This window comes from Salvelinus sp. IW2-2015, linkage group LG7, assembly GCF_002910315.2.
Source record: "Salvelinus sp. IW2-2015 linkage group LG7, ASM291031v2, whole genome shotgun sequence".
NCBI classification, from domain to species: domain Eukaryota; kingdom Metazoa; phylum Chordata; class Actinopteri; order Salmoniformes; family Salmonidae; genus Salvelinus; species Salvelinus sp. IW2-2015.
This window is the reverse complement of record NC_036847.1, coordinates 29,464,879-29,480,021: the sequence shown is the minus strand read 5'-3', so window position 1 is coordinate 29,480,021 and position 15,143 is coordinate 29,464,879. Positions and strand designations below refer to the sequence as shown.

Here is a 15,143-nt window from a genome sequence, read left to right as displayed (position 1 = left end):
TCAGGCAATTATTAAAGCTGATCACAGTGGTTAACACTAGGAGAGAGCTGATCACAGTGGTTAACGCTAGGAGAGAGCTGATCACAGTGGTTAACACTAGGAGAGAGCTGATCACAGTGGTTAACACAAGGAGAGAGCTGATCACAGTGGTTAACACTAGGAGAGAGCTGATCAACAGTGGTTAACACTAGGAGAGAGCTGATCACAGTGGTTAACACTAGGAGAGAGCTGATCACAGTGGTAACACTAGGAGAGAGCTGATCACAGTGGTTAACACTAGGAGAGAGCTGATCACAGTGGTTAACACTTAGGAGAGAGCTGATCACAGTGGTTAACACTAGAGAGAGCTGATCACAGTGGTTAACACTAGGAGAGAGCTGATCACAGTGTTAACAACAAGGAGAGAGCTGATCACAGTGGTTAACATGTCTTCTTCCCCTCAGCTCCTAACCCTTGTGCAACCGCTGATGGGCAGAGCCCCTTCTCACCTGTGTCTGATCAGCTACAACCAGACTTTCTCCTGTGCCTGTCCTCACCTCATGAAGCTGCAGGCTGACAAACACACCTGCAAAGGTAGGAACACACAGCAACACACACACATACTCAGAGGGCTGGGTGATGACCAATGGGTCTGAGCTGGGGTGAATGTGGAAGTGTGTGTAATTTTCTGTAATTTAGACACACAATCAGATGATTGTCTTCCTAATGAGAATAGCTCCATTTTCAGTCCAGCAGCTGTTGCATAACATTTGGATATGTTGAAATACTGTCTTTGTGATGTGTTGATGGTAACTCAATCAATCAATCAATTTTATTTATATAGCCCTTCGTACATCAGCTAATATCTCGAAAATGCTGTACAGACACCCAGCCTAAAACCCCAAACAGCTAGTAATGCAGGTGTTGAAGCACGGTGGCTAGGAAAAACCCCTAGAAAGGCCAAAACCTAGGAAGAAACCTAGAGAGAACCAGGCTATGAGGGGTGGCCAGTCCTCTTCTGGCTGTGCCGGGTGGAGATTATAACAGAACTATGCCAAGATGTTCAAAAATGTTCATAAGTGACAAGCATGGTCAAATAATAATCATGAATAATTTTCAGTTGGCTTTTCATAGCCGATCATCAAGAGTTGAAAAACAACAGGTCTGGGACAGTGGCGGTTCCATAACCGCAGGCAGAACAGCTGAAACTGGAATAGCAGCAAGGCCAGGCGGACTGGGGACAGCAAGGAGTCACCACGGGCGGCAGTCCCGACGGCATGGTCCTAGGGCCCAGGTCCTCCGAGAGAAAGAAAGAGAGAAGGAGAAAATTAGAGAGAGCCAAGATTTTCAAAATTTCCATAAATGACAAGCATGTCAATAAATAATCAGGAATAAATCTCAGTTGGCTTTTCATAGCCGATCATTAAGAGTTGAAAACAGCAGGTCTGGGACAGGTAGGTTCCATAACCGCAGGCAGAACAGTTGAAACTGGAATAGCAGCAAGGCCAGGCGGACTGGGGACAGCAAGGAGTCACCACGGCCGGTAGTCCCGACGTATGGTCCTAGGGCTCAGGTCCTCCGAGAAAAAGAAAGAGAGAAGGAGAAAATTAGAGAGAGCCAAGATTTTCAAAATGTTCATAAATGACAAGCATGGTCAAAATAAATCAGGAATAAATCTCAGTTGGCTTTTCATAGCCGATCATTAAGAGTTGAAAACAGCAGGTCTGGGACAGGTAGGGGTTCCGAACCACAGGCAGAACAGTTGAAACTGGAATAGCAGCAAGGCCAGGCCGGACTGGGGACAGCAAGGTGTCATCATGCCCGTAGTCCTGACGTATGGTCCTAGGGCTCAGGGTCTCAGAGAGAAAGAGAGAACGAGAGAATTAGAGAGAGCATACTTAAAATTCACACAGGACACTGGATAAGACAGGAGAAGTACCCAGGTAACCAACTGACCCTAGCCCCCGACCAAACTACTGCAGCATAAATACTGGAGGCTGAGACAGGAGCGGTCAGGAGACACTGTGGCCCCATCCGAAGAAACCCCGGACAGGGCCAAATAGGAAGGATATAACCCCACCCACTTTGCCAAAGCACAGCCCCCGCACCACGAGAGGGTAATCCTCAACCACCAACTTACAATCCTGAGACAAGGCCGAGTATAGCCCACAAAGGTCTCCACCACAGCACAACCAAGGGGGGCGCCAACCCAGACAGGAAGATCACGTCAGTAACTCAACCCACTCAAGTGACGCACCCCTCCTAGGGACGGCATGAAAGAGCACCAGCAAGCCAGTGACTCAGCCCCTGTAACAGGGTTAGAGGCAGAGAATCCCAGTGGAGAGAGGGGAACCGGCCTGGCAGAGCAGCAAGGGCGGTTCGTTGCTCCAGAGCCTTTCCGTTCACCTTCACACTCCTGGGCCAGGCTACACTCAATCATATGACCTACTGAAGAGATAAGTCTTCAGTAAAGACTTAAAGGTTGAGACCGAGTCTGCGTCTCTCACATGGGTAGGCAGACTGTTCCATAAAAATGGAGATCTATAGGAGAAAGCCCTGCCTCCCGCTGTTTGCTTAGAAATTCTAGGCAATTAGGAGGCCTGCGTCTTTGTGACCGTAGCGTACGTATTGGTATGTACGGCAAGACCAACTCGGAAAGATAGGTAGGAGCAAGCCCATGTAACGCTTTATAGGTTAACAGTAAAACTTGAAATCACCCTTGCCTTAACAGGAAGCCAGTGTAGGGAAGCTAGCACTGGAGTAATAGATCAAATTTCTGGTTCTAGTCAGGATCTAGCAGCCGTATTAGCACTAACTGAAGTTTATTCAGTGCTTTATCCGGGTAGCCGGAAAGTAGAGCATTGCAGTAGTCTAACCTAGAAGTAACAAATGCATGGATTAATTTTTCTGCATCATTTTTGGACAGAAATTTCTGAGTTTAGCAATGTTACGTAGATGGAAAAAAGCTGTCCTTGAAACAGTCTTTGATATGTTGTCAAAAGAGAGATCAGGGTCAAGAGTAACGCCGAGGTCCTTCACAGTTTTATTTGAGACGACTTTACAACCATCAAGATGAATTGTCAGATTTAACAGAAGATCTCTTTGTTTCTTGGACCTAGAACAAGCATCTCTGTTTTGTCCGAGTTTAAAAGTAGAAAGTTTCAGCCATCCACTTCCTTATGTCTGAAACACAGGCTTCTAGCGAGGCCAATTTGGGCTTCACCATGTTTCATTGAATGTACAGCTGTGTGTCATCCCGCATAGCAGTGAAAGTTAACATTATGTTTTCGAATAACATCCCCAAGAGGTAAAATATATAGTGAAAACAATAGTGGTCCTAAAACGGAACCTTGAGGAACACCGAAATGTACAGTTGATTTGTCAGAGGACAGACCATTCACAGAGACAAACTGATATCTTTCCGACAGGTAAGATCTAAACCAGGCCAGAACTTGTCCGTGTAGACCAATTTGGGTTTCCAGTCTCTCCAAAAGAGTGGTGATTCGATGGTGTCAAAGGCAGCACTAAGGTCTAGTAGCACGAGGACGAGATGCAGAGCCTCGGTCTGACGCCATTAAAAGGTCATTTACCACCTTCACAAGTGCAGTCTCAGTGCTATGATGGGGTCTAAAACCAGACTGAAGCATTTCGTATACATTATTTGTCTTCAGAAAGGCAGTGAGTTGCTGCGCAACAGCTTTTTCTAAAATCTTTGAGAGGAATGAAGATTCGATATGGGCCGATAGTTTTTATATTTCCGGGTCAAGGTTTGGCTTTTTCAAGAGAGGCTTTATCACTGCCACTTTTATGAGTTTGGTACACATCCGGTGATAGAGAGCTGTTTATTATGTTCAACATAGGAGGGCCAAGCACAGGAAGCAGCTCTTCAGCAGTTTAGTAGGAATAGGATCCAGTATGCAGCTTGAAGGTTTAGAGGCCATGATTTATTTCATCATTGTGTCAAGAGATATAGTACTAAAAACACTTTAAGTGTCTCTCCCGATCCCAGGCCCTCGCAGAGCTGTGCAGATCCAGGACAGCTAAGCCCTGGAGGAATACGCAGATTCAAAGAGGAGTCCGTAATTTGCTTTCTAATGGTCATGATCTTTTTCCTCAAAGAAGTTCATGAATTTATTACTGCTGAAGTGAAAGCCATCCTCTCTTGGGAATGCTGCTTTTTAGTTAGTTTCGCAACAGTATCAAAAAAAGAAATTTTTGGATTGTTCTTATTTTCCTCGATTAAGTTGGAAAAGTAGGATGAGCGAGCAGCAGTGAGGGCTCTTCCGTACTGCACGGTACTGTCTTTCCAAGCTGATCGGAAGACTTCCAGTTTGGTGTGGCGCCATTTCCGTTCCAATTTCCTGGAAGCTTGCTTCAAAGCTCGGGTATTTTCTGTATACCAGGGAGCTAGTTTCTTATGACAAATGTTTTCGTTTTTAGGGGTGCAACTGCATCTAGGGTATTGCGCAGGTTAATGAGTTCCTCAGTTAGGTGCGTTAACTGATTTTTGTCCTCTGACGTCCTTGGGTAGGCCAGAAGAGTCCCGGAAGGCATCAAGGGAATTTTTGTGTTGTTCTGAGAATTATAGCACGACTTTTTGATGGGCTCCTTGGTTGGGGTCTGAGAGATTATTTGGTTGCGATTGCAAACGTAATAAATATGGTGGTCCGATAGTCCGGATTATGTGGAAAAACATTGAAGATCACAACATTTATCCATGGGACAAAACCTAGGTCCAGAGTATGACTGTGGCAGTGAGTAGGTCCAGAGACATGTGGACAAAACCACTGAGTCGATAAATGGCTCCGAAAAGCTTTTGGAGTGGGTCTGTGGACTTTCCCATGTGAAGTATTAAAATCACCAAAAGTTAGAATATGATCTGCTATGACTACAGTCTTGATAGAATTCAGGAAACTCAGAGAGGAACCGCTGTATATGGCCCAGGAGGCCTGTAAACAGATAGCTATAAAAAAGTGGATTGAGTAGGCTGCAATAGATTTCATTGGACTAAAGCTCAAAGACGAAAAACGCCATTTTTTTTTTGTAAATTGAAATATTGCTATCGTAAATGTTAGCAACACCTCCGCCTTTGCGGGATTGCACGGGGATATGGTCATTAGCTGTAACCAGGAGGTGAGGCCTCATTTTAACCAGTAATTCATCAGGCTTAAGCCAGTGTTCAAGTCAGGCCAATCACATCAAGATTATGACTCATGGATTAGTTCATTGACTATGACGCCCTTTGAAGTGAGGGATCTAACATAAGTAACCCTATTTTGAGATGTGAGGTATCAACGTCTTTGTCAATGATGGCAGGACTGGAGGGGGTCTTTATCCTATAAGATTGCTAAGGAACACCGCCATGTTTAAGTTTGCCCAACCTTAGGTCGCAGGCCAGACACCAGTCTCAGTGGTATGGGCTGAGTTGACTACCACTGCTGTGCTATTGGCAGACTCACCTAAGCTGGCAGGTTGCTAACAGCCTGCTGCCTGGCCTGCACCCTATCGTTCATTGATGGGGCTAGAAGGATTAGAGCCCCTGTCTATGTTGGTAGATAAGATGAGGCACCCCTCCAACTAGGATGGAGTCCGCGTACTCCCTCAGCAGGTCAGGCGGTGGTCTGTTTGTGGTGAGTCCCAGAAAGAGGGCCATAATCTAACAAGATTCATCTTTGGGAGGGGCAGAAAACCAGTTTTCAAACCAGCGATTGAGTGCTGAGACTCTGCGTGTAAGCTCGTCACTCCCCCTAACTGAGGGGGCCAGAAGACAATTCTCGATGCCCGACATACATCTTTCTAGCTATTTACAGCTGAAGCTTATGTTAGACACTTGGTGACCTCTGAGCTGTTTCATCCTAACACGTTGGTGCGACGTGGATAACAATATCTCTGTATACTTCTACACTCGCCAGATTTAGCTTTAGCCAGCTACCATCTTTAGATTAGCCCTTCAACGTCGGAGCCCTGCCCCCTGGTAAACAGTGTATATCGCTGGGTGATTCGCTTTACAGTCTAATATACTGCGGGTTAATGGAGCGCCAGATGACTAGGGTTTCAATTGTCAGAGCTAATGGTTGGGAGCCTTCGCGTCTCAGACCCCGGTAAACGGGAGGGGTAGAGACAAGAGAAGATCAGACTCAGACCCCACTCGCATACATATGGGAGAACCGTTGAAAGTTTGCTGTCGGCTGAATAAAGGCGACACCGGTTGAGCATTCCCTACAGCGTTTCCCTCCAGAAGCCATGAGAAAGTGTCCCGCTGCGGGACTGTGCGGGGGGATGTTATAACTATATCTGTACGTTACTGGTGGCACAGACGCTGTTTCTTCCTTTCCTACACCTGAATATTACCCTTGCCTAACGATTGGCAGTCTGAAGCTGGCTTGTAGCCACACTATCTCGCCGTAGGCGATCGTTCGTCCTGAGTATTATGAGTACAAGAGCGGGGGGGGGAAAAAACAGATGCAATTCAGAAGACATCATGTTTAGATTGTTACTACTTAGCTCGGTGTTGAAGTGTTGACGAACCATGGGTTTCCCCCAGAAAATAAAGCGTCCGGAGAGTGAAACAAGTTGAAATGAGGGAAAAAAGTTGCGCATCGGAAAAACTAAAAATATAAACGGTAATTAACAAAGCAAAACAAAACAAAAAACGTAAAGTTGTAGCTAGCAAAGTAAAGTTGCAGCAAACCGCAGCAGCCAACAGAAACGCACAGCAACACTGTCTCAGAATTCAACAGAAGTGACGCAAATTGTTTCCAATGATCAATAACTCTTCCCTTTATCCCGATTGTCTCTTACCATTCTCCCCTACAGCAGAGTCCCGTCAGTTCCTGCTGTATGCCGTCAGACAGAGATCAGGGAGTGGACATAGACAACCCCTACTATAACTACGATATCCTCCTTCACGGTGCCAGACATAGACAACGTGGACTGTGGTGGACTTACCGCTCTGGAGAACCGGGATCTACTGGTCAGATGTTCGAACCCAGACCATCAGAGAGCCTTCATCAACGGGACCGGAGTGGAGACTGTGTGTCCTGCTGGTAGGAAGACCACTTTATCTGGGATCAGATTCGGTTCTTGTTTCTTCAGGCGTGTGAGTTTTGTACCTTTACGACTATAAGTTCAAGTTCCTGGCAAGCTCAATGAAGAGCAGATGAAGTCTTTGAAAGAAAACAAAGACTTGCTTTGAATCCACTGGGCAAATTTTAGATCAAGGAATTTGTTTATTTAATGTAGTTAGTGGTTTAGTTAAAATTGCCTGTATGTGTGCTTGTTTGTCTTCAAGACGCTGCCCACACGCCCATGTCTGGCAGTGGAGCTGGCGGTGTCTAGGAGCCTGTTCTGGGACCAAGCTGATGATGTCAATAAGAACAGATCAACGTGGGCCAGGACTGGCCGGATCCTTTAGAACGGCTGTAATCCGGGCCTTGATAAACCCAACTGTCTGGTCCTGCACCCTGTACTGGGGTTAGTGGGACCACACACACACAACACCACACACACACAAACCAAACAACACACACACACACACACCCACACACACACTAGCAACCCACACACACACACCACACACACCACACACACAGCACACACACACACACACCACACCACACCACGACACACACACACACACCACACACAGCACCACACACTAGAGGAGTGGGACTGGAGTTTTGGAATAACACAATGACAGCAAACGACGTTAATGTTGTTCACTGTGATTTCAGTCACTGTGACAGTCAAGCCAAGATTAATGTATAGTAACATGTCATGTGTGTGTGTCCTTCTCCAGAAAGCTGTTAACTGGACCGATGGGACACAAGGGCATCAGTGTTGGCCCAACATGGATGCGCAACCATTACGACGCTCTTCACCAATCAGAGGAGCCGCATAGGTGAGTGTCGTGTGAACAATGCTGAGAGTATGATAAGAAGTGAGGGCCAGAGTGACAGAAAATTTGGAGGAGGCAAGGAAGAGGAGAGGGAGAGGGAAGAGGAGAGGGATGAGGGAGAGGAGAGCAGAGAGGGAGAGAGAAGAAGGAAGAGAGCAGAGAGAGGGAGTAAGATGAGAGCGAGTTGACCATTTCAGCTACGTGGTGTGTCGGTCCTTTTTGTCCCCTCCAGGCCTGCTCATAGCACTCGACAGACTGTGTGAAAGAGAGAGATTTTGACTGTGATCGGTGTTGTGCTAATGTAACCTTTCTGTCCCCTCCAGCCTGTCTGTAGACTACGACAGTGAGCAGCGTACTGGGTCCAGCTCAGGGAACGGCACCATCAGTCGCCTGTAAGCTCGGATGGCTCAGCCTGGAGGTCTTGGACGGGGTCAAACGGGCAAGCGACCGAAGGCCTCTGGCTCGTGCCAGTCATGGGTAGGAGAAACAAGACTGTTGTGTCCTGCTTTAGTGTCTATCGCGTCACCCCACTCATTCGGTGTCTTTAATACCTGTTCGTTGTGGACTTTGAGAGATAAGTGCTGTGGTGTTCAGTTCAGATTTGAAAAAGCTTTATTTCCATTGATGACACTGAAGAAAGAGCATTTTTCTTGAAGCATGACGCTTGACGCTGGGTTGACCACAAAACACCAAAACACCAATCGTGTACAGTGTGTGTGTGAGTGTCAGGTTGTGTGTGTGTGTTGGTGTGGTCGTGTGTGTGTGTGTGTGTGTGTGTTGGTGTGTGTGTCTGTGGGTGTGTGCTGGTGGTGTGTAGTGGTGGTGTGTGTGGTAGGAACAAGCTTGGTGGGCCGACCAGGGGACAGACCAGATAGGGACCTGCTGATAGACGGACGGGGGAACTGGGAAGGTGCTACAGTACGGAACAACACTTCTCCCATGCGCACATGAAGATCTACAACGAGAGCATGCGACCGTACAGGTAAGGCATTATCACTGGACCATGTCACACTGAGCATGCAGACTGGTACAGGTAGGATACTACTGACCATGTCCACTGAGGCATCAGACGGTACAGGCTAGGATATCACTGCCATGTCACACCTGAGCCATGCAGACTGGTACAGGAGGATATCACTGACACATGTCCATACTGGAGCATGCAGACCGGACAGGTAGGATATCACTGGACCATGTCACACTGAGCATGCCAGACTGGTACACGGTAGATTTATCCTGCCATGATCACTGCACATCAGACTAAGAGGAACCGCCATTGTTACATGGAGCTCAAGGTACAGGTAGGATATCACAACCATGTCACACTGAGCATGCAGACCGTACAGGTAGGATATCACTGACCATGTCACACTGAGCATGCAGACCGGTACAGGTAGGAATCCTGACCATGGTCAGCACTGAGGCATGCAGACTGGTACAGGTAGCAATCACTGACCATGTCACACTGAGCATGCAGACCGGTACAGGTAGATATCACTGACCATGTCACACTGAGCAGTGCAGACCGGATACAGTTATGGAATATCACTGACCAGTGTCACACTGAGGCCATGCAGACTGGTACAGGTAGGATATCACTGACCCATGTCACACTGAGCATGCAGACGGTACAGGTAGGATTATCCACTGGACCATGTCACACTGAGGCATGCAGACCGGGGTACAGGTAGGATAATCACTGACCATGTCACACTGAGCGCATGCAGACCCACATTAGGTATCATGCCTGTCACACGAGCCATGCACTGACGGTAGACTGACCATGTCACACTGGCATGCAGACGGTGTACAGGTAGGATATCACTGACACAGTACACTGAGAATGCAGACTGGTACAGGTAGGATATCACTGACCATGTGTCACACTTGAGCATTGCAGCCGGTTAACAGGTAGGACGTATCACTGAACCACATGTCACACCTGAGCATCAGCGGCAGTTATCTGCATCCGACACGGCAATGCAGAGTAGTAGGATATCACTGACCATTGTCACACTGAGCATGCAGACTGGTAACAGTTAGGATATCATGACCATGTCACACTGAGAGTGCAGACTGGTACAGTAGTCACTGCCATGGCACACTGAATCAGACGCGTTATACAGTGACCATGTCACACTACCAAACCGAACAGTACAACTCAGATGAGTTGTGTTAATGAATAATGACACTATTGCAACCTGATGGATTAGAAAGGTTTTTTCATTTTGACTGACTTTGAAAGTGCCTGTTTTGTTAATTCTTGTTTTTGCTTGTTTGCACTGTCTTTTATTCTTTGTTGTCCGAGGCATCAACCTAGTAGTAGCAATAAGGAATGAGAGCACTGTCCCAGCTGTGCTGCCACTCTCCCTACACCAGAGCCTGTATGTGTACCGCAGGTTACAGCCTCCCAGAGTGGGCAGGCAATCCTTGCGAGGCGTAACAGACTCAATCACATTTTAATACTTTATTCAAATCCACAAATTACATTGCAAAACTTGATTCATAAATGATTAAAAGGTTGACAGGTGCATTGGCCAATTCTTACGTACTTCCTAGATTAGCGACTAACTGTTCTACCACACACCCTAGGATACACGGTATATCTCTAACAGTAGTGTTATTACTTTATGTGTATCTCTCTCACAGGCATGGTGCTCCTTCCTGCTCTACTCATAATGAGGGGCATTAAGGATCCCCCTGGACCCTCTGGATCACTCCGATGGCCCTGTGTCCGTGGTTCTGGACCTCGCTGGCTCTGTGGCATCGACTTCTCCGCTGGTGAGCTGTACTGCTAGACCACCAACGTCAATACAAGAGTTTTGGTTTGAGGATCAATTCACCACCAACCGTGCTGTTGAAGAGTACTAACTGTTTTTACAGCTGTGCCTAGCCTGAGTGATGTTGTATCGCAGGTTAGCTTAACCGTCCTCACTCCTGTCCTGCATGTAGACAATGAACACTATCTTACTGGGTTGGACATGGTCCTGAGCCGACATTAGCAGAGCTAAGAGAGACCAGACCCTGGAGAGAAGAACGTGGTGACCGACGGCGATCGCAGGTGGAGCGGCATCACTGTTGGACTGCTAGCAGGTCAGAGAACAGAACCACAGGCGCGACACACACACCAACACACACACCACCACACACACAGCCATGGATACACACATTACATGGACCATACAGAAGCAGCGCACGCAACCCACCACACATGGATACACACATGATGGACATACAAATCATTGACACACACACACACAACAACACCACACTGCCCCGACCCTCTGTCCCTCTCTGTCAGTAACATCTACTGGACAGGACCAGGGCTTGACGTGAATCGAGGTGGGCCAGAACTCAATGTTTCATTCCGCTATGTGGTCACAGTCCCCAGGTCCTGGGACAGCCCCGTTGCGTCACTCAGTCACATCCAGAAAGAGGTGAGGTGGCTAGGGACTGAGGCTTGGCTACTGGGACTGGGACTTGTGAACTGGGGACCTGAGGCTGGGATGTGGGTTTGGGCTGGGAACTGGGAGTTGTTAATTGGACTAGGGCTGAGACTGGAGGTTGGCTACCAGGGTGACTACTAGGTCTAGGACTGGGGCTTGGCTAATGGGAGTGGGCATGGCTGCTGGGGCTGGGCTTGAGACTGAAGCTTGGCAACTGGGGCCTTGCTATTGGGCTGGGGCCTTGGCTACGGGAACTGGGTTGGCTAATTGGAACTGCGACTGGGGGCTTGGTACTGGAAAGCTGGGATGGTGCTTGGCTACGGAACTGGGCTTGCGCAACTGGGACTGAGGCTTGGCTGTTGGGGGCGGGTGGGACTGGGCATTGTCTTACTCCGGCATGGCTACAGGGCTGTTCTTGGTTATTTGGGCTCCGCCAACTGGGGCTTGGCTGATTGGGACATGAGGCTTGGCGTTTGGGGCTGGGGCGGGACTGGGCTTGTCTACTTGGACTAGGGCTGACACTGGAGCTTGGCTACTAGGGCTGTGGCTTACTATGTGCTGAGGCTGGGACTGGGCCTTGGCTATTGGACTGGGGCTTGGCTATTGGGACTGGGGCTTGGCTTGCTGGGGCTGGGGCTGGGGCTTGCACTGTGGCTTGGACTGGGCTTGGACTGAGGCATTGGCCACCTGGGTTCCTTGTCTATTGGAGCTGGGGCTTGGCTATATTGGGCTGGGCTTGGCTGCTGGAGCTTGGGTCGCTGGGGCTGGGCTACTGGGACTGGGGCTGGTGGCTTCTGGCTGGGACTTCGTGTGCTTTGCGCTACTGGGATGGGCTGGTACTGGGACTGAGCTTGTATTGGGCTGGGAACTGGGATTTCTACTGGGGATTGGCTACAGGGAGCTGGGGCTCACGATTGGGGCTGGCTATTGGGCTTGACTACTGTACTGGGCTTGGCTATCTAGGACTGGATGGTGGTATTATTAGTCCAGCAACCAGCGACATCTTTGCACTTCGATTAAAGATTAGCAGCAGTAAGTAGTATATTATGAGTGGTACAACTTACAATTGTTAAGTCTCTTTTTGATTGTGATAGTTTACCTATACAGCGAAGCCAAAATAACATAGATTGCTTTCTTTCAACCTTCTATATGAGTGTGTTTGTCCTTGTTGAGAAACGCGTTGTACGAATGGCCCAAGGGTTTCCTGGAGTAAGAGGTTAGATGTGTGTCTGTGTTGTCACCTGTCGATCAGGTACTTAGTTAATTGCCTGAGTAAAGTGCTTTGTCCACTCATCTCTGCTCTCCTGCGCCTGACTTCCATGCACCAGCTACACCCACCCATTGACAGCATATGATACAGTATCTGAGTGAGACTGATTAACAAGATAAATGGGGGCCCCCCGGCCGGTAATTCAACCACGATAACAAGTTTAAAAATCTGGTCGCTAAACTAACTTAGCAATCTCAATAATGTTAGCTGACATGGACTAATTGACTATCAGTCACTGACATAACAAGAGAAAAACTGCTGATGCACAACCAGATTTCGAAATTGCCCCTTGTGTATTCTACTATTGAGTCTAAAAAGTCAAATACTGCAGTGTGTGGCCTTTATTATCCACAGTGTTTGAGCTTTATTATCCACAGTATGTGGCCTTTATTATCCACAGTGTTTGGGCTTTATTATCCACAGTATGTGGCCTTTATTATCCACAGTGTTTGGGCTTTATTATCCACAGTATGTGGCCTTTATTATCCACAGTGTGTGGCCTTTATTATCCACAGTATGTGGCCTTTATTATCCACAGTGTGTGGCCTTTATTATCCACAGTGTTTGGGCTTTATTATCCACAGTGTGTGGCCTTTATTATCCACAGTGTGTGTGATTCACAGGATCATGTAGGTAACACAACACATGGGACAACAGTGAAAGGTCAGCTGTCTGAGGGGAGTTGAGTGTTTGGATTCAGCAGGTCTGGAGTGTAGTGAACCACTCTGCAGTCCTTCCCTTTCCTCCATCACTGCACCAAAGTGTGTGTCACAGTCCAGTTAGCAGTAAGAGGCAGCCGTGAAGTGTGAGGTTGCTTGTGTGTGTCGGCGTGCATGCGTGCGTGTGTACAGTGTCTTCATAATGTATTCACATCCCTTGACACATCCCTTGACCCCATAATGTCGAAGTGAAATTATGTTTTCACACATTTTTACAAATKAATAGTCAATAAGTATTTAACTTGTTTGCTATGGCAAGTCTAAATGAGTTCAGGAGGACAATGTTCCTTAACAAAACGCTAGACAAACATTTTCAGATTTTGCCTTAGTTTCAAATAGATTTAAGTCAAAACTGTAAYTCGGCCACTCGGGAACATTCACTGTCTTCTTGGTAAGCAACTCCAGAGTTGATTCAGTTTTTTTWATCCTAAAAAACTCCCTAGTCCTTGCCGATGACAAGCATACCCATAACATGATGCAGCCACCACTATGCTTGAAAATATGGAGAGTGGTACTCAGTAATGTGTTGTATTGGATTTGCCGAAACATAATACTTTGTATTCAGGACAAAAAGTTAATTGTTTTGCCTAATGTTTTGCAGTATTACTTTAGTGYMTTGTTGCAAACGGGATGCATGTTTTGGAATATTTGTATTCTTTACAGGCTTCCTTCTTTTTCTCTGTCAATTAGGTTAGKATTGTGGAGTAACTATAAAGTTGTTGATCCATCCTCAGTTTTCTCACAGTCATTAAACTCTGTAACTGTTTTAAATTCACCATTGGCCTCATGGTGAAATCACTGAGTGGTTTCCTTCCTATCCGGCAACTGAGTTAGGAAGGACGCCTAGATATTTACAATGCAAAGTGTAATTAATAACTTGACCATGCTCAAGTTACCAATCTACCAATAGGTGCCCTTCTTTGCAAGGCATTGGAAAACCTCCATGGTCTTTGTGGTTTAATCTGCGTTTGAAATTCACTGCTCATCTGAGGGACCTTACAGATCATTGTATGTGTGGGGTACAGAGATGAGGGAGTCCATGCAACTTGTGACTTATGATCAACAATCAATTTAACAGAGCTTGAAGAATTTTGAAAATTATAATGGGCAAATGCTGCACAATCCAGGTGTGGAAAGCTCTTAAGAGACTTACCCATAACGACTCACAGCTGTAATCGCTACACAAGGTGCTTCTACAAAATATGGACTCAGGAGTGTGAGTACTTACGTAAATGAAATATTTCTGTATTTTCTTTTCTTAAATTTGCAAAAATGTCTAAAAACATGTTTTCACTCTCATTATGGGGTATTGCGTGTAGATAGATGAGAACATGTTGGAATCAGGCTGTGACAACAAAATGTTGAATAGGTCAAGGGTTATGAATCATTTCTGAAGGCTCTGTACGTATTTATGTAAGCATCCGTCCGTCCGTGTGACCTACCCTGGGGCTGTCTGGAGGGATGATACACCTGCAGGTCGAAGGGTTGTGTGTTGGTGCGTTGGATCACGGTTACGTTGTTGCCGGTCCACTTGTTGGCCTTGGCCAGGGTGTTGGTCCTCCAGTCTGTCCAGTACACCTCTCCTCCGTACATAGTGACAGCAAAAGGATGAGACAGGTACTCATGACCCCTCAGCACCTCGATCAGACCAGAGCCGTCATACAGAGCAGAGTATATTTACAATGACAGCCTTGGAAAGTGGGTTAACTGCCTTGTTCAGGGGCAGATTTGATCTAGCAACCTTTCAGTTACTGGCCCAACACTCTAACCACTAGACTACCTGCACACATGGTTCCATGGTATCTGTTCTTTTTTAACGTAACCTTCATTTA

The 15,143-nt window shown here is 47.0% G+C and overlaps 1 protein-coding gene across 1 annotated transcript in view; it reads right to left on the bottom strand.

The window, feature by feature from the left end:
• Positions 1 to 15,143, bottom strand: part of LOC111966124 (low-density lipoprotein receptor-related protein 1-like) — a 281,628-nt gene that overhangs the window by 102,504 nt on the left and 163,981 nt on the right. The window contains 1 exon segment of the mRNA XM_070444337.1: positions 14,754 to 14,986. Within this exon segment, the coding sequence (XP_070300438.1) occupies positions 14,754 to 14,986 (233 nt within the window).